Source organism: Lacerta agilis, chromosome Z, assembly GCF_009819535.1.
Source record: "Lacerta agilis isolate rLacAgi1 chromosome Z, rLacAgi1.pri, whole genome shotgun sequence".
NCBI lineage: Eukaryota > Metazoa > Chordata > Lepidosauria > Squamata > Lacertidae > Lacerta > Lacerta agilis.
This window is the reverse complement of record NC_046331.1, coordinates 17,344,301-17,364,746: the sequence shown is the minus strand read 5'-3', so window position 1 is coordinate 17,364,746 and position 20,446 is coordinate 17,344,301. Positions and strand designations below refer to the sequence as shown.

The following is a 20,446-nucleotide window of genomic DNA, read 5'->3' as shown; positions in this document are numbered from 1 at the left end:
GTCTCTGATTAACACCTGTGCTTCCTAATCCAGCAAGCACTGCAGGTGTAGAGAACACCTTTCATCTATGGAGCTTTCTGCACAGGATGAAGGAGATGCTGGTCTATCTGCAAGCCACCAGTCTGAGTTTGTGGCAAACATTATTTTCAGATATTTTAAGACCCAAAACTTCCCATGAGAGGTCTAGGTGAGGTCTCTCAAGCTTTTGTCCTACTCAGTCATTGCCTTGGGCAGGCACACACCCTGCCTGCATCAACTGTGCACTTCTGGAAATAAATCAGTTATGAATTTATGCCATTCCCAAGGACAACTTCTTTAAGGCTCTTTTAACTCAGCCAAACCTGCTGCCTCAAGATGCTCTTCCTAGACATTCTTTTTTGCTCTCTACATCTGATTAAGTTTGGCACATCGAGAGGTGTGGGTTGAAGATTAGAGTTTCTTTAAAAACACAGTTCAAGCATGCAGTTCTGGCAGGACAATGTGAACCCAAAAGGAAAGTGTCATGGAAGAAAAGAGAAGTGTAGGAAGGAGAGGGTGAGTCTAGGCACTGTCACACCATTAAATTATGCAAAATGCAGGCCTTTCTTTGTGCTTGTCCTGTGAGACAGGCCATGGTTATTATGGCCATTCTGCAGTTGGGTAAATGGATGCTGATTATAGAATCGGGCTTACCCAACTTTGATGCTCCAGTACAAGCCCTTGGCTGGGCTGGTGTTAAGCCAAGGCCTGACAGGCTGCACAAAGCTCTGTGGCCACTCTGAGCAGCAGGAAAATAATGGGGGAAAGTGACACAGGGGTGGGGTGGGGGAGAAAATAGCATCCTTGTCCTGATATTTAGATTTATAAGTAGTGGCTTCGAACACAATTCTCCCCCTACTATTCTCATTGATTTTCACAGTGATACATTTTTTTTAAGACTTGGTATTATGTTGTATAAAAAGAAAATAATAATAAAATTAAATGGCTTTTCAAATTTTCAAAAAAACTTTCAATAGTTGCACCACAATACATCACACAAGACTTGACAAGCTGAACATTTTAAGCCTCAACAAAAGGGAAATTGAAAAGCACCAGGATTTCCCTGAGAATTGCTTGATGCATATTGATTCAAAAAAAAAAATCCCTTTTCAAGACCAACATTCTTGAGGAGAGAAATTCCTCATTCTACTCTTAAATTGGGCTGGGGCTTCCAGGGGAAGCGAGAGACTCTGGTCACCTTGGACAGCTCCTCTCAGAGACAGTAAAGAAGGTGGTGGTAGCATTTAGGAATTTGCCGTGTGCAGCTCTCTTCTGTCCATTCCCATTTTTTTCTCTCTTTAAGGAATCCCACCTACAATGGTACACAGGCCCAGATGGAGAGAGAAGACTTGCTTCCATGAATGCCACAAAGGACACCCAGCAGCAGATACCTATCATGGCAAGGATGTGAGTGAGTGAGTGAGTGAGTGAGTGACTGCTTTCTTCCTGAGATGTATGGTGTCTTGTGGAGGCCAATGGTGTGTGTGTGTGTGTGTGTGTGTGTGTGTGTGTGTGTGCGCGCAATGTGAGATAACCAGTCTCATATAACCAACATGATTAAGTCTAATTATTGCATGAAGGGGTTAAAACCTTAGAGTATACTGTCTATCAGGGAAGCTCAACATGTGAGGAGATCTGAGCTGGTTGTTGCAGCTCAGACTGCATGGCTCTTACAAGCCACTCTTGATTAATTTAGGAACTTTTACCACTTAGTAACTAAGCCAAGTCTCCTGGCCCTTATGGAAAAGCACATGAATGTGACCTTTAGAGAGTGTGTAAGTAAACCATTTTTAGCTCCTCAAATGTGTGAGAAGCTAGGGAAAGAGAGAAGTTTTGGAACTCACAAGGGCATATGTTAAAGGTCCACAACCTTTACTTTGCTGTATAATTTATGTTTTTAAAATCTCTGCTGTGGTTCTCTCACCAAAGAGTACTAGCCCCAAACTTGAATCATGGCATCCGGGAATTCTACTTTCCCTACCTATATTCCCCCCCCCCAAACGAACATGCAAATGAACACAACACCCCCAGTGTCTTTGCCCACTGCTGCCAAGAACACTCTGACTTTCTATTTCTCCTCTTTGTCCAACAGTTCAGTTCCCTAGAGGGACAAGCAGCTGAGAAATTTCCGTCCCCTCCCAAACCTCGGCCTGCCAAGACGGAAGAGGCTGACTTGCCTTTTGGCTTCCTCCAAACCAGGCCCATTTTCATGGGGTGGTTGAAGTAATATCCCAACACAACATTTTAAAAGAAGCATTTCTCATGCCCCCAAATGTCAAGATATTGTAACAATCCACAGGGAGCATTATATTCACACAGAATGAAAGTAGAAATGCAGATGATAATCCACTCCTTCGCAACAAACCATTGAGGGGACTAGAAACCCTTTTGGGCACAGTATGCACATTTGTCGCCCCACCTCACCCTGAACACAACCAAAGAGGGAAGCGGGGGGGGGGGGGGTGATGAAAGAAAGAGAACTGCAGGAAGAGTCAACTCTGCCCCACCTCCCTTTTAAAACAAAATCTAGACATCCAAGTCCAGCACAATGGCAGATAACTAACACACTGGTGCCTCTGAATCAGGCAGTTCAGAACTACAAAATCCATTGTTTGGAAAGAGAGGTTTTGAAAGCATCTCCAAGGAAACCAAGGGATGCCAAGACAGAGCAGAGAGTGGGATAAACCCATGCATACTGCTGTCAGCACCTGTAGCTCAGGCTCATTCTTAAACAAGGTTATTTAAACTTGCCGGTTTCTGAGAACAGAACCTGCACAAACTCCATGGCTGTCCTGGCTGTTTGCAGGCCAAATTTGCATCACCTTGCACCTCTTCCTTCTGCTGCTCATGGTGGCCATCACCACCCCATGGCATTGCTCTCCAGAACAGAAGCATCTTTCTCCTTGAGCAGGTATGAGGAGTCTGTGGTAAATAGCATTGCAGCCAAAATAAAAATTCATGTGTTTTTAGACAAACAAAAGGGTTAAGACACATAGAGATAGGGCATTCTGTGAAGTCATATCCCCTGCTTTCCTAAGTGGGGGAAAGTAACAAAAGGAAAGTAATCCTTACTACTTACTCCCTCCTAAAAGCTCAGGTTGTTTTTTCCCTTCACCATGTAACTAAAGAGAGGGTGCTTCTCTGTGCTTTCCTGAAAAGATTCCATTTTTTATCTCAACCATTTATTTTGTAATTGAAAAAATATATTCTGCCTGTCTTATTTCACAGCTGCTTACTGCTGAATCGAGTCTGAGACATTCTTAAAGTAAACAATATTTTTATTCTTACATGACAGATTTCTGTGTTATTCTTTTGTTTATAGGGATAAAAGGGGGAAGGTCCAATCAGCTAGAACACCCTGGATAATTATTAAGGTTAAGCAACCTTGTCCCAGAAATTTCCAGATTTTATACCACAAAGGGATGGTAATTTTAAACTCTGCTAACCAGACGATAAACTCACACAAGTGAGCATGAGGAAGGATAAATAATGGAGAATATCCTATCCTATGCTCCAAACGCATCTAACATCCCACAGGCTTACTTTTGTTCAGGGGGTTATAAAGTTTGACTCAGCAAACTAGCCACCCATAATTTGTGGTTGCCACCAGTCCCCTCCCCACTGGTAGGCACAGAGAACAGGGTCACCTCTCATTTGTGTGGGGTGTGGGAAAGGAAAGAGGGCCTGGTTGCTTTTCCCTGCTTAAAAACTGCAGAGGGAAGGAGACACCCAGGGTAGGAGGAGTCTGTGTGGTTCTGGGAGGCCTCATCACCAGATGATGGGGTGCACTGTCCCCTATCCCCCGAATCCATCCAATATTTCCAAACTACAACTCCCAACATCCCTGCCTGCTGGAGCTGATAGGAGTTGCAGATCAGCAACATCCGAAGGGCCACCCCCCATCATTAGAGGAAAGAAGTGCAGCAGAAGAGGAACCACCAAGACAAACTCACCAAGGGATGAGAAAGGTGACCACTGGAGACACCAGGGCAGACCATCAGAGATCACTAGAAGGGAAGAAGAAACTGCCCTGCATTCCTCAGCAGAATTTAGCATGAAATGAACTGGGAATGAAGCCAGCTCCCATTGGCGTGGGGCAAGCAGGGGACTCTGGGGAGAAGGATGTCAGGCTCACCACGCTGGAGGCACCACTTTTCTATTATACGTCCTCTCAACACATACCTCCACACACCTCCACAACAACAACGAAATAGAAGAGACCAAACAAGTAACAAATGAAAAGTTCTTGGGGTTATCCTTGTAAAAAATCACAGTTTGATTTGCATGGGAAGAAGGAAGAAGTCAGCTGATAAAATTAAGAAGAAGATAAAATTAATATAGAACCAGCCGGGGGACAAAGGAGCCCCTACAGAGACTCCTCTGCCTGGGCCACATGGACAGATGGAAGAGGGGCGAGGGGCTTGCTTCATTCCTTGGGGATCATGCCCTTGATAGCCGACTCCCGGTTGACGTACGTCGCCCAGTACACCATGTTGAAAATGGTGAACAAGACCGGAAAGACGATGCGGGACATTTTGTCTACCTTGCTGACACTGTTGTAGGTCTTCTTGTTCTCAGGGGGCTTCTCTTCCAACCGGGCCACCTTTGGGGGTGCAGCAGCAGCAGCAGCAGCCGCAGCCGTGACAGGTGTGGCTGTAGTTGCTGATGCACTCTTGGCAATGGTGGGCAGGCCTGGCTCCTTGGTGATGTTGAGGGCATACGTTGTGCCAACAATGTTGTAGGTGTTGTTGGTCTTCTTTGCCAGCATGACGGGCTCCTTTTTCTGAGGAGGAATGAAAAAGTATTTGGAAACCAGCCCAGAAACAGCTCCCAGAAACACTCACTACTGCAGAAATAAAAATAATAACCAGATGAACTTGGTGCAATTTAAAAATGCACCCTGTCAAACAGCAAACCTGGATCAGAGGGAAGGGGAGCATCTGCTGTGCATGTGGAAGGCCCCTGGTTCAATGCCCAATGGCATCTCCAGGCAGGGATGGGAGAGACCCCCGCTGGAAACCCTGGAGAGCCACTGCTGCCAGAAGTGTAGACAACACTGAGCTAGATGGACTAAAGGTTTGGCTAATTACATGGAAGCTTCTTGTGTTCCTAACTTTTTGGGGAAAGGACCAATGTAGCTCAGTGACACAGAGCATCAGCTTTGCATGCAGAAGGTCCCAGGTTCAATCCCCAATGGCATCTCCAAGCAGGGATGGGAGAGATCCTCAACCTGATACCCTGAAGAGTATTGTCAGTGTATACAATGCTGAGTCAGATGAACCAACTGTCTGACTCAGTATAAAGCAGCTTCCAATGTTCCTAGAGTAAACCACGCCTGTGAGCGGCAAAAGCCCCAAGTCCTTGCCAAACATGGCACCTCCAACAGGAAATGTATGGCTAATGAAATCGCAAATCATGTATGTGTGCTGCCTCACACCACAGGGAATCTGCAGGTAGGCCTATTCTCTCCCCCTCCCCCCCTTTTAGAACAGGAGCAGTATCTATGTGATTTCTCAACCCCTTTACACAGCAGGTCATCTGTGTAATTCTAGGTGACATTTTACACATTGCAGGGCTTGAGATCATCTCCACTGATGTGGGAAGCCAACTGGCCTTTCACAGGTGAAAAAATGCTTCTGGGTTATAGTTATTCTCAGAGCTCCTTTGATGATGCGTAAAAGCCATACAGGATAAGCAAAGGGGGGATTAGGGGCAGCAGCAGCAATGGTCTCCCCCATTCTCTCTCTCTCTCTCTCTCTCTCTCTCTCTCTCTCTCTCTCTCCCTCCCTCCCTCCCTCCCTCCCTCTCTGGGCTGCAAAACATTGGTGTTTAGCTCTGTTTGGAGTAAGGCAGAGGTTCTCAAACTTTTGGGGGCCAATCCCCCTTGGTTCCAATAATTCACCCCTAGTGCCCCCTACCCTACAAAAGCACTATTCAGAGTAGCAGTTTGCCTAAGTCACTAAGGAAGATAACACCACCATGTAAGTCAAAACAGTGACAATTAATTGCACATTTATTCAAAATCCAATTAAAAACCCTTTTGTTTAATTAATTCAACAAAACTGATGAACTTGATCCAGTGATAGCAGCTTTCCAAAATCCGATAGTCATTTACTCCTCCTGCACCCCCTGCTACCCCCTAGGGAATCCCACCCCCCAGGGTGTGCTACCACCCACTTTGGGATCAACCAAAGTAAGGTTTCAATGCCTATTCTTGTACGTCAAGTTCTGATTCCTCTCCCTCTTTGTTTCTCCCCTGCCCCCACCAATGACTCCCTCTCTCACCTTCAATTCCTGGGCCTCCAGAACCTTCTTGCCATCCCAAGACCAGCTGCGTTTTGTGAAGTAGTTGACGGCAGCAAACTCAATCAGTGCAGAGAACACAAAGGCATAACAGACAGCCATGAACCAGTCCATGGCCGTTGCGTATGCCACTTTGGGCAAGGAGTTTCTTGCACTGATGCTCAGGGTAGTCATGGTCAGGACCGTGGTGACCCCTGTGGGAACAGAACCAGAAAAGGCACTGCTGAAATGGGGCCACAGGAGGTTTTCTCCCTCTTGAGGGCAGTGGGGGATCCATTGAGCCTCCTTGGGCTGCTTTGTCACAGCAGCCACTGCCCTAGATGCCCCAAGAAAAGGTGAAAGGAGCCAGTGCCACACCTGAGCACAGTCCCATTGTCAACACCAGTGGAGCTGTGTCTAATTATACAATTATGTTGCAGGATTAAATTAGCAAGACATTTAAAATAGGGCATTGGGGAACCTGTAGGGGCCCTCCAGGTGATGTTGGACTACAAATCCCATCATCATCACTATCTCTGACCATTAGCCACTCTGGCTGCTGGGAGTTGGAGTGCAGCAGCATCTAAATGGAACCCACTTGTTAGCCACCCTGGTTTAAAGAAGAGCTAGTTCAGCATCTTGTTGTCACAGCAGCTAACTGGATCCCTACCTGCAGTTTGCAGCAACTGATAATCAGAAGCACTACTGCCTCTGACAGTGGAGGTAGGAAATAGCCATCATGGCTAGCAGATATTCCTGGGGGAAACCTCAGAGTTTAAGCCTTATGCAAATGTCTGTCATCCACATGAAGGGACTGTGGCTGACAGGCAGGGAGGTCCTTGCTGCTGCTGCTGCTGCTGCTTGCTGCTTCTCTCCAGCACCAGTCTTGATTCTCTCCCCTGCTCCCTGTTTCCTCCAGTCATCCCTCAGACCATCCTCCTTCAGAAGCTCACCAAACACTGTCCGTGCTGGAACACTCTCTCTGTTGAGCCAGAAAGAGACTTGGGAGAGGATGACTGTCATGATGCAGGGTAAGTAGGTCTGGATCACAAAATACCCAATTTTACGCTTAAGGTGGAAGTAAGTTGTCATCACAATGTAGGTTCCTGCAGAGATATGGAGGGGTGGGGGGTGGAGAGGGATACAAAGGTTTTTTAAATTTGCCTTTTTATTTTATTTTATTTTTTGCATCCTTGCCAGTAAACATGATTGTTGAGATACAGCCTGCAATGGAAAGCAATCATTTTTGTTTTTGTTTTTATTTATTAAATTTGTCAGCCACTTTATCTTGCCCAGGGCAACCCAAGGCAACTTACAACCAGCCAAACAAACAAACAAACAAACAATCCATATAGATTAAACACCACACACATTAAAAGCAATGGGAGGGAATACATTTAAAGCACCCCACCCACTTCTAAAAGGCCACAGATAGTTAAAGGCCAAAGGCCTGATTGAAGAGGAAAGTTTTTGCCTGGCGCCTGAATATATGTAAGGAAGGAGGAAGGTGAGCCTCCCTGGGGAGAGTATTGCACAAGCAGGAGCCACCATTGAAAAGGCCCATTCTTGCACTGCCACCCTCCTCAGGGTTGGCCCACCCAGAAGGCAAGGTAAGGGGACCACCTTAAGGGGATCTACAGATCCAACCTCCAAGGAGTGCATCACCAACTGCTGCTGCTGCCGCCACCGCCACTACCTCTGCCTCTGCCACTGTGGCACCAATGGCTGTGGCATGCTCCTTGGAAGCTGGATCTGCTTCCTCCTTGGCAGCACCTTCCCCAATGCCACATCTATAGTGGCCAAAACAATGCACATAAAAACTGACCCTGCAATTTTCACCTGAGACCATTCTCTGAGTGCCCCATCTATGGGAGGTCCAGAGGGTAGGGACAGAGGAATTGGGCATTTTCAGTTGTAGCCCCCCCCTTGTGTAATGCTATCCCCAGGGAGGATTACCTGGTGCCATCATTACATAGCTTTAGGCGCTAGGCAAAAAAACAACAACCCATTCCTCTTTTACCAGGGCTTGGGCTTTTTAGTTTTGTAAGCCTCGTTAAACAATTGAGATGTTTAGTCCAGCCTTTGTGGTTCCTGCTCATTATGGAGAATCATAGAATTGTAGAGTTGAAAGGGATGCCCCAGGGTCATGTAATCCAACACCCTGCAGGAAACCATCCAAGGAGACTCTCAATTACCTGTGCTGGATTCAATGGAGTCTCTCCCCACATTGTGGCCAAGGAGGTCGTACTGATTCAGGCGGGAGCCTTCTTCGGCCACCTCCACTTTCCCATGGGTCCAGGTGTAGATCACCTCTGTCTTGGTGTAAGCATCTGTGGAGAAAGCAGAAAGGATGGGATGGAGGAGGTTTAGCTACACCCTGGCAGCTCCTGCCCAATGAGGAGCATCTCCAAAATGGTGCCCAGAATGGCTTCCAAAGGTCAACCCCAACTCCAGGAAAAGAGACACCCATTAGAAAGCTGTATCTGGCACAGAGACGCCTGACTGAAACCCTGCACTCTCTCAAGGTGTGGGAGGGAAGGAGGCTGCCACCTGGGATCTTCCACGCCCTGCAAAAGACTAGTAGTGGTTCCAGCAGCTTCCATTCGCCTCTCTGATAACCAGGCTACTGGACCACTGGAGATATTTCTGGACTGCAGCCCATGCTGAAGCATCACTTTGGCACTCAAGTTAGCCAAAGCAGGTGGAAAATAATAAGCCCACAGTCAGAGGCTTGTCCCAGAAGGCAACCTCAGTGGGGCCCTGCAGGCACTGGAACACCTCCTTTCCATGGGGCTCTGAAGCAGCAGAAGCAGCAATTGGAAAGGACCTGCTGACTTGGGAGGTTCAGTGGTGCTGCTCATGGGTTGCTCCAATTAGACCTGGCTGCTCATGGCAGACAAACAGTGGCCACAAAAGCAGCAAAATAGTGTGGCCAAATGGGGACCCAAGGATCAAAGGCTCCATGTCAAAGAGATACCAGATGTTTCCCAGGCTGGCCACACCTGTGGGAACCAGACTCTTGACTCGACACACCACACAGTGAAGCTGTCAGAGGGGTACTGAGTTCTGATTCCTCTCCCTCTTTGTTTCTCCCCTGCCCCCACCAATGACTCCCTCTCTCACCTTCAATTCCTGGGCCTCCAGAACCTTCTTGCCATCCCAAGACCAGCTACTAAATATATTTCCACTGGTTGAGCAAAGGGGAGCAGGTCCAGGAGCTCACCAGGTCCAGGAGCTCTCAAATCCAGTATGGCAAACCAACATTGATCCCATTTCCATATCATGTGCCAAGGAAATCTTCCCCTAGCTGGTTGATCAAATATCGATTTGGGTTCAATATTTATTTATTTATTTATTTATTTATTTATTATTATTATTATTATTATTATTATTATTATTATTATTATTATCACAACATTTGCAGTTATTTTATGCTTTCCTTTAGACTGGTCTGTATGTATGTGAGCTTGTGATAAAGAGACATGTGAAATAATAGGGAGCGGGAGGCACTGTGGTCTAAACCACTGAGCCTCTTGGGCTTGCCAATCAGAAAGTGGGCGACTCAAATCCCTGTGATGGGGTGATCTCCCAATGCTCTGTCCCGGCTCTTGCCAACCTAGCAGTTCGAAAGCACACCAGTGCAAGTAGATAAATAGGTACCGCTGCAGCGGGAAGGTAAATGGTGTTTCTGTGCACTCTGGTTTCTGTCACGGTGTCCCATTGTACCAGAAGTGGTTTAGTCATGCTGGCCACATGACCTGGAAAGCTGTCTGCAGAAAAACGCCAGCTCCCTCAGCCTAAAGCAATATGAGCACCACACCTCATAGTCGCCTTTGACTGGACTTAACCATCCAGGGGTCCTTTACCTTTACCTTACCTTATATGTGAAAGAATTGTTTTAGAATATGATGAGTGGATTACAATAATTCAAAAATACAATATTAGAAAGAATTAAGACAATTAAGGGGAGCATGGTATTCTACAGGAAGGGGTTTTTTCTAGAGACTGCTGTCCTACAATCAATTTTCACCCAATTCTGTATAAGATGGAGGTGTAAACCTCAAAGGTAATTGAGAGAGCGGTTGCCAAACAGCTTGGCAGGTTTCTGAATGAAACATCAGCTCTGGATCCATTTCAGTCTGGCTTTTGCCCTGGTTATGGGACCAAGACGGCTTTGGTCACCCCAACAGATGATCTCTGTAGACAGCTGGATCAAGGTGGGTCGGGACTGCTGATTCTTTTAGATTTGTCAGCAGCCTTCAATATGGTCGATCACAAACTTTTGGACCACCGCCTTGCCGCCGTGGGGATTCAGGGCACAGTCCGACAATGGCTGCACTCCTTTATGTCAGGTTGGGGACAGAGGGTGGCACTAGGGAAGGAGTTGTCGCCGCAACACTCCTTGGTGTGTGGAGTCCCGCAGTGCAAAATCCTTTCCCCGATGCTTTTCAATATCTTTATGTGCCCCCCTGCCCACATTGTCTGGAGTTTTGGGCTGGGTAATCATCAATATGCTGAGGAAACCCAGCTTTATCTGTTGATGGACGGCTGCCCTGACTCGGCCCCAGACACACTGACCAGATGCTTGGAAGCTGTGGCTGGATGGCTGTGTGGGAGATGGTTGAAGTTAAATCCTTCGAAGACAGAGGTCCTCTGGCTGGGTCATGACAACATGGGGTTGGGGGGCCAGCTCCCATCTCTTGCAGGGGCTCAATTAGTGCCAGCACCTTCTGTCAAGAGTTTGGGTGTAACCTTTGATGCCTCCCTTTCCATGGAGGCACATGTTGCAGCCACAGCAAAGGTGGCATTTTTCCATCGCCGCCATATCAAGCAGTTGGTCCCTTACCTTTCTCGCCCTGATCTGGTCACAGTGATCCATGTGACGGTCACCTCGAGGCTTGATTATTGTAACTCGCTCTACGCGGGGCTGCCCTTGAAGCTGACCCAGAAACTCCAGCGGGTGCAGAATGCCATGGCGAGGCTCCTTACGGGGTCCTTGCCACGTGACCACATTCATCCAGTGCTTTACCAGCTGCACTGGCTCCTGGTGGAGTACAGGGTCAGGTTTAAGGTCTGGTTTTGACCTTTAAAGCCCTATGTGGCCTAGGACCCTCGTACCTACAGGACTGCCTCTCTTGGTATGCCCTGCAGAGGACCTTAAGGTCCATAAATAACAACCCGAGCCACAAGGTGGTTAGATTGGTCTCAACTAGGGCCAGGGCCTTTTCAGTACTGGCCCTGACTTGGTGGAACACTCTGTCACAAGAGACCAGGGCCTTGCGGGATTTGACATCTTTCTGTAGGGCCTGCAAGATGGAGCTGTTCCGCCTGGCCTTTGTGTTGGATTCAGTCTGACTCTCATGTTTCCCTCCCCTTATGGTTTTGATTTATGGGCTACTACTAAAATAAGGCTGCATTTTAAATTTTAAATTGTATTTTAACCTGTATTTTAATTAACTGTTTCTTCTTTCTTTTACATTTTATTGTAATTTTATTGGTGTTAGCTGCCCTGAGCCAAGTTCTGGCAGGGGAGGGCGGGGTATAAATAAATAAATAAATATATTATTATTATTATTATTATTATTATTATTATTATTATTATTAAGTTCATTTATCTGTGAGGAAAAAATTACCTTAAAATTACAGCTTCACTTTGGAAGGCCACTTTGAAAATAGAGGTTCATAGCAATGCAAGATGTCGCATAATCTCACACTCTCAGGGATTTTTGCTCACCTGATAGTTAGCCTGCCAAGGACCCATACCTGCTGTCTTCAAGCCAAGAATGCAAAGGCACTTTGCTTGTGCTGTCAGGAAAGTACTTACAGCTCCCAAACTTTAGTGGACAGGCATGCACATCCATTGGGAAGTCCTCCAGGTGCATCGGACACTCCGCATGAATGGTCAATCTACAAGACACAATGACCACTGCCAATGGAATCTCCAGGTGTTTAACCCACCTGTTGCAAACCCTGTTCTCCCACTGCAAGCAAGGAGTTTCCTAGGCAAACTGTTGGCCAAATGGACATTTCCTGAGAGCGAGTTGTGCTCCTGTAGCCCACTACTTTCTGAAATGATCACTGTAATCCAAATGCTCACATCCACACATTTCCATGGGGGGTTGCAATGCATACACAAAGGGACACAAAGCCATTGCAGGATTGGGAGCCATTAAACTCACAATTGCGCTCATTTCACACACTAGCAAGGTTATGCTTAAAATTCTACAAGGCAGGCTTAAGCAGTATGTGGACCCAGAACTGCCAGAAGTGCAAGCTGGATTTCAAAGGGGCAGAGGAACCAGAGACCAAATTGCAAACATGCGTTGGATTATGGAGAAAGCTAGAGAGTTCCAGAAAAAACATCTACTTCTGCTTCATTGACTACGCAAAAGCATTTGACTGTGTTGACCACAGCAAACTATGCCAAGTTCTTAAAGAAATGGGAGTGCCTGATCACCTCATCTGTCTCCTGAGAAATCTCTATGTGGGACAAGAAACTACAGTTAGAACTGGATATGGAACAACTGATTGGTTCAAAATTGGGAAAGGAGTATGACAAGGCTGTATATTGTCTCCCTGCTTATTTAACTTATATGCAGAATTCATCATGCAAAAGGCTGAACTGGATGAATCCGAAGCCAAAATTAAGATTGCCAGAAGAAATATCAACAACCTCAGATATTCTGATCACACAACCTTGATGGCAGAAAGTGAGGTGGAATTAAAGAACCTTTTAATGAGGGTGAAAGAGGAGAGCGAAAAATATGGTCTGAAGCTCAACATAAAAAAAAACTAAGGTCATGGCCACTGGTCCCATCACCTCCTGGCAAATACAGGTGAAACTTGAAAAATTAGAATATTGTGGAAAAGTCCATTTATGAAAGCAATTGTTTTCATTAGCTACTGGAGTTTAATATATGAGATAGACTCATGACATGCAAAGTGAGATATGTCAAGCCTTTGCTTGTTATAATTGTGATGATTATGGCGTACAGCTGATGAAAACCCCAAAGTTGAAATTGTTAAGTAGGGGTTCTCATCAGCTGTACACCATAATCATCACAATTATAACAAATAAAGGCTTAACATATCTCGCTTTGCATGTCATGAGTCTATCTCATATATTAGTTTCACCTTTTAAGTTGAATTACTGAAAGAAATGAACCTTTCCACGATATTCTAATTTTTCGAGTTTCACCTGTAGAAGGGGAAGAAATGGAAGCAGTGAGAGATTTTACTTTATTGGGATCCATGATCACTGCAGATGGTGACAGCAGTCATGAAATTAAAAGACTCCTGCTTCTTGGAAGAAAAGCAATGACAAACCTAGACAGCATCTTAAAAAGCAGAGACACCACCTTGCTGACAAAGGTCTGTATAGTTAAAGCTATGGTTTTCCCAGTAGTGATGTATGGAAGTGAGAGCTAGACCATAAAGAAGGCTGATCAGTGAAGAATTGATGCTTTTGAATTATGGTGCTGGAGGAGACTCTTGAGAGTCCCATGGACTGCAAGAAGATCAAACCTATCCATTCTTAAGGAAATCAGCCCCGAGTGCTCACTGGAAGGACAGATCCTGAAGCTGAGGCTCCAATGCTTTGGCTACCTCATGAGAAGAGAAGACTCCCTGGAAAAGACCCTGATGTTGGGAAAGATGGAGGGCACAAGGAGAAGGGGATGACAGAAGAGAAGATGGTTGGACAGTGTTCTTGAAGCCACCAACATGAGTCTGACCAAACTGCAGGAGGCAGTGGAAGACAGGAGTGCCTGGCATGCTCTGGTCCATGGGGTCACGAAGAGTCGGACACGACTAAACGACTAAACAACAACAACAACAAACTGCAAAAAAATACCAAGAACATTCTGCTGAAGCTTTATTCCTTGTGAGTTGGAGTGACAAGTCTTCTACAAGACTAAGGGAGGAGATGGACTGAACCAGGGATTTTGAACAACATCCTGCAAATCATTAAGACCGTCAGTAAAATGAGAAAGTGCCTACTAAGTCAGACCAACGACCCATATGATATGATTATGCTGACAGCTCAGACAGGGAAAGGCAGAGATCCTCCTCACCCCATTCTGTGCCTCAGGTTCCTCTAAGCTGTTGGAATTGATCCAGTGGTTGCATACTTTATCATATCCTCCTATTACCATTGAGCTGTGATCTCCAGAAAAGTTGCATGGCAGCTGACTCTTCACAGTGGAGCCTAACCTGCACTATCTGTGACACACTCAGGTTTGTTGTAGGGCTGTGAAGATGCTTGGGCAGCAGGAGATGCTAGTCAAGCTGCAGGAAGGCCAGAGGAAGATGCCCAAGGGGAACCCTCTGGTGCCCATTTCAGCTGAGAGACTCAATCCCTTCCAGGAGGTGGTGGCGGGTGCTGAGTAATGAAGACATGCCTTTGGGAAGCAAAACCACCACCTACCTCATGGTGTAGAGGAGGGTACCATTGTCCACCAGTCGAAGAAGCTTGTTGGGTGTGGTCATGTTGTGAGCCACCGATTTCTTGCCATTGTGGAAAAAGGTGTCCGGAGTCCAGATCTTGCTGGCCAACAGGTTGTTGAGGGGGAGGATCTTCATGGGGCCATCAAACTTAAGCCTCTCATCTCGCCAGGACTGCCGGAAGAATACATCAATTGTGTACTCCTGCCAGAAGAGAAGATGCAGGTTTAAATTTTAAATAGTTATTTTGCAGATGGTTCACTACATATGCAGAAATAGTTCTAAAAAATACAATAAAATAAATCCTTGTTACAGTGGCCTTCACAAAGTTAAAATACTTTGGTCTTAAATGTTTTCAGCCAGGCAGATTCTTGTTCCATCTATCTATGGGGCAGGGGAGTTCCCCATCTTATATACTTACCCACAGCAGAATTAGATCCACTGGTGAAAGATATAAGAATATAAGGACATGAAAATATGAGAAGAACTCTGCTGGATCAGGCCAAAGGGGGTCCAACTAGACCAGCATCCTGTTCTCACAGTGACCAACCAGATGCCCATTATGCAAGCGGGATCCAAGCACAAGAGCCCTCTCCCTGCCTGGGGTTTCCAGGGAGAGGGGGAGAGAGAGAGAGACAGAGAGATTCCTTTCCAGCATAATTGTTGTGGGGCCACTTTCTGCCAGAGATCCTGGAGGGGAACTGAGATAGTCCTTGGCATTCTGAGCCCAACAATGTGCTCACATCCTCCTCTTCCCACCGACATGGGAACCAGATGTGTGGTGAGGTCTGCCCTCAGCATTTCCACTACTTCTTTTGGACCTCTTTCCCACCCTCTCTTTCTTCCATTTGCCCCATAGTCTTCCCCCCTCTGTACCTCTCCTCCAACATGCACTCATTCCCACCCTGCCAAGCTTTGCCTGCCTGCCTGCCTCCCTGCTGCTGCTGTGTCTGTCTCTAATCTGCTCCTGGCAGCCCCCTTCCCTCCCTGCTGCTAATCTTGGCTCTTCTTTTTTTTTTTTTTGCCTTCTCAGCAATGCCCTAGCCTGCCTCCAGGAGGATGACATAGATCTGCTAGTAGAATTTAGTCACCCCAGAGCAGATCTACAGATTAAGCTGCTTTCACAGCCCTGCTCTCTACCCAGGAGCCTGGAATGCAGACAAGGGAAGGGGGTACCACAGATCTCCAAAAAGACAAGTCTCCTCTGGAGGAAATAGTGGCAGTTAAAAGTGACACAACACAGTACTGTAGAAGGATCATCTATTGAGGGCAGGTGTGGACTCAGGAATAACTTAAGAAGAGCCTGCTGGATCAGGCCCATGGCCCATCAAGTCCAGCTTCCTGTTCTCACAGTGGCCACCCAGATGCCAAGCACAGGGGCAACACATTTCCCCATCTGTGGTTTCCAGCAATTGGTATTCAGAAGCATTACTGCCTCTGACCATGAAAGCACAGCCATCATGGCTAGTAGCCATTGATAGCTCTCTCCTCCTTCATGAAAGTGTCTAATCTTCTTTTTAAAGCCATCCATGTTAGTGACCATCACTGCCACCTGTGAGAGTGAGTTTCATAGTTATGTGAAGGACTTTCTTTTATCCATCCTAAGTCTTCTAAGTTTCAGTTTCATTGGATGTCCAGGAGTTCTAGAGTTACGAGAGAGAGCGAATTTTTTCTCTGTGCACTTTCTCCATGTCATGCATCGTTTTATAAACTCCCATCACATTGCCTCTCACTTGCCTTTTCCCTGAACTAAAAAGTCTTCTTTCTTCTTAGGGGAATTGCACCATCCCCTTGACCATTCTGGTGGCCCTTTTCTGAACCTTTTCCAATTCCATAATATCCTTTTAGAGGTAAAGCAACCAGAACTGTACAAAGTACTCTAAATGTGGCCACACCATAGATATGCAAAATGGAGTTATGGTATTTGCAGTTTTATTTCCAGTTCCTTTTCTAATGAACCATAGCAAGGAATCTGCCTTTTACACAGCTGCCACTCACTACATATAGAGGAGGAAAGGTGATTGCAATTCCTCTTTTCAAGTCAGGGCTCATCTTCACTTGCCTGTGGTCTTCATTTTTAAGCAAATGTCTGTGCTTTAAAACTCCCTTTCCTACTGCTTTCTCTCTCTTTTGGGTCATGGTGCTTTCCCCAGGAAAACCCAATCTTTACCGCTGAATCAGAGCAAACAGCAATCTGCGGGAAACCCGAATTGCCATTTGATCTGATTTAGCATTAAAGAGTGGGTTTTCCTGGGGGAAATGGTGCGGCAAAAAAATCCAAGCTCTCGGAAACAGACTAGGAAAGTGTGGACCTATGTCTAGAAAGCATGGGCAAGAAGGTAAGTGTGGATGAGCTCTTTAGTTAGAACTAAGGTGTTTGATACTATGGTTCAGAGCACCTGCTATAAAGATTGGAGTTGTTTCTGCAGACAGGGCACCACTGATTAATAGGCAAATATGTCTGACAAACCAGATATGGCTGAAAGTGGAAAACATACAGCTTAAAACACACACACACACACACACACACACACACACACACACACACTTGAACAGGAGAAGTAAGTGGATGAATCATAACAAAACTGGCCCTGAAATTGGAACTGTACATTCTACAAGCATTGCCTTCTTGAGCTGCAGCCCAAAATAGGAGGTAAGGGAACACCCAGCTACTTAAAATGAATTTGAATCTCCAGGGCTTGATGAGCTTGCAGTTGTAATCTCAGAGCCTCTGTCTATAATCTTTGAGAATTCTTGGAGAACAAGTGAGGTCCTTGCAAACTGGAGGCAGGCAAATGTCTCCATTTTGAAAGCAGGAGGGCGGGGAGGGGGGGGACCCAGATAACTACTGACAGGTCAGCTTAACATCAGTTCCAGGAAAGGTCCAAGAACAGATAATTCAACAGTCAATCAGTGACCACTTAGAAAAGGATGTTGTGATTACAGTACTAAGACTCAGCATGGGTTTGTCAAAAAGAAATCATGCCAGACGAATCTCATTCTTTCTTTGATAGAGTTACAAGTTTAGTGGATCAGGGGAATGTGGTGGACATAGGGTATCTCAGTTTTGGTAAGGCTTTTTATGAAGTCCCCCATGATATTCTTGCGCAGAAGCTGATAAAATGTGGGCTGGATGAGGTAACTGTTAGGTAGATTTGTAAAAGGCTAACTGACAGAACCCTAAGAGTGTTCATTATTGGTTCCTCGTCATCCTGGGAAAAAGTAAAAAGGGGTATTGCAGGGTTCTGACCTGGGCCCGCAGTAGTTCAATGTTTTTTATATGTCTTGGACAAAGGAATTAAAGGGAAGCTCATCAACTTTACAGATGACATCAAACTGAGAGGGCTAGCTAATGCCACAGAAGACAGAAATGGGATTCAATATGACCTTAACAGATTAGAGAACTGGGCCCAAACTAACAAAATGAATTTCAATTGGGACAAATGTCAGGTTCTACACTTAGGCAGAAAGAACAAGCTGCATAAATATAAGATGCAAGACACCAGGCTTGCCAGTTGTACATGTGAAAAGGACCTAGGGGTCTCAGTAGACCCCAAGGGTAACATGAGTCAACAGTGTGATGCAGCCGGGGGGGGGAGCTAATGCTATTCTAGGCTATATCAACAGAAGCATTAATCAAGGGAAGAAATAGTACCAGTCTATTCTGCCTTGGATGGACCATACCTGAAATACTGAGTCCAGTTCTGGGTGCCACAATTTAAGAAAGATATGGACAAGCTAGAAAGTGTGCAGAGGAGGGTGACCAAATGATCAAGGGTCTGGAAACCAAGTCTCATGAGGAATGGTTGAGGGAGCTGAGTATGTTTAGCTTGGATAAGAGGAGACAGTGAGAAGATATGATAGCCATCTTCAAATATCTAAAGAGCTGCTGCATGGAAGATGAAATAAGGTTGTTTTCTCCTACTCGGGAGGGTAGGACCCAAACCAATGCACTCAAGTTGCAAGAAAGGAGATTCCAATTAACCATCAGGAAGAACTTTCTGACAGCAAGAGCTGTTCAACAGTTGACTGGATTCCATTGGGGAATTGTGGGTTCTCCTTCTACTGAAGTTTTTAAGCAGAAGTTAGATGGCCATCAGTCATGAATACTTCAGTTGAGATTGCTGCATTGCAGGGGGTTGGATTAGATGACCCTCGAAGTCTCTTCCAACTCTACAGTTGCATGATTCTATGATTTTACTTATTTTACGTGTTTTTACATTATATGAATTATAAAGAGGTTGGATAAAGTTTAAATGATCGCATTTTCCCTTTCATGTCTCCTCAAATAAAAAAGAATATACTGTAAAAGACACTGCCCTTTCCCTCTGCCTGTCCAGCTTTGGTCCTGGTGGACTGCTTGCATCTCAAAAAAAAAAGATCCTGGGATACAGTAATCTAGTAACACATGTGTATATGCAAAGTTGTATCAAGGCCCTACAACCTGCAAAAGGCAGTTAACTGAATACCATTCTTTTTTGTGCAAATTATTTTAATTATTAGAATGCACATTTTAAAAATAATAATAATACCCCCAAATAAAACGTTTTCGGTTGGTAGAACATGAGACTCTTAATCTCAGAGTCATGAGTTCAAGGCCCCATATTGAGCAAAAGATTACTGCATTGCAGGGGGTTGGACTAGATGACCCTTGTGGGTCCTTGCAACTCTGCAATTCTGTGATTCTATGTGTGAGCGTGAGAGAGCAGGTCCCAACTCTCCTCTGAATTTCATACTCTTACCCTACCCCTCCTCTCAGTTACACAAACACTGAAACTGAACAGGAAGGGCAGCAAAGTTCTTTCCAAGCACTCCCCCCCCCCCCAATGATTCATCATTGGCACCAAGGACCCAGCAACAAGTTCAGGCAAACAGAACCTTCAGCAGCAGTTTCTGTGGCAACGCTGGTGCAGCTGGTAAGTGCAGATTATGCCCAAGACATGACCAGTTGTTGTTGTTGTTGCTGCTGCTGCTTCCTCCTCCTCCCCCATCCAGGGCTGCCCTGCTCTTCCTCTTGACAGATGCTGGGCATTCTGTCCCCCCCCCCAGAAGTCCCTTTCCTTTTGGAAGAATGGAAACACCCCAATGAGCAACAAGTCAGTACTTCTTCATCTCTGATGCTCCCTGTGGTGGCCCCTGAACCAGTACAGCTGCTTTTGAAGCCTCCTTCCTGTAACTAAGACCTGCTGACCCCAATTGGAGCATCCAGGACCAAGGCTATCTCAGCAAGCAACTTCATCTGAGGAGTCATGGACAGACTGACTCCCTGTTCTCCAGCCAAGGAAGACAGTGTGACTTCTTGCTCCAGTGCTCCAGCCACCCACTCACCTACTCAAGGTCTCTGTCACACTGAGTTCTTCTCCCTCCCCTCTCCTCCTAAACAGGAGGTGATGGACCAGGAGCAAGAACCTGGGGTTATAGTAGATAGCTTGATGAAGATGTCAGCCAATGTGTGGCAGAGATGAATAAGGCAAATTCCATGCTGGGGATTGTTAGGAAAGGGGTTGAAAATAAAACTGCCATTATCATAATGTCCTTATACAAATCATACAATCTTAGAACTGGAATGGATCCAAGGGTCATCTAGTCCAGGGGTCAGCAAACTTTTTCAGCAGGGGGCAGGTCCACTGTCCCTCAGACCTTGTGGGGGGCCGGACTATATTTTGAAAAAAAATAAATGAATGAATTCCTATCCCCCACAAAT

At 45.8% G+C, this 20,446-nt stretch overlaps 1 protein-coding gene across 2 annotated transcripts in view; it reads right to left on the bottom strand.

Annotated features, from left to right (window-relative positions):
- Positions 1-2,479: 2,479 nt before the first annotated feature.
- Positions 2,480-20,446, bottom strand: part of LOC117040273 (gamma-aminobutyric acid receptor subunit alpha-3-like) — a 41,491-nt gene continuing 23,524 nt past the window's right edge. For both annotated transcript variants that reach the window (XM_033137948.1, XM_033137946.1), the window contains exons 5-10: positions 14,726-14,946; positions 12,125-12,207; positions 8,496-8,630; positions 7,254-7,406; positions 6,304-6,515; positions 2,480-4,801 (exon numbers count right to left, since the gene is read on the bottom strand). In XM_033137948.1, the coding sequence (XP_032993839.1) occupies positions 4,445-4,801; positions 6,304-6,515; positions 7,254-7,406; positions 8,496-8,630; positions 12,125-12,207; positions 14,726-14,946 (1,161 nt within the window). In that variant the 3' untranslated portion in view covers positions 2,480-4,444. The remainder of the gene's footprint in view (positions 4,802-6,303; positions 6,516-7,253; positions 7,407-8,495; positions 8,631-12,124; positions 12,208-14,725; positions 14,947-20,446) is intronic.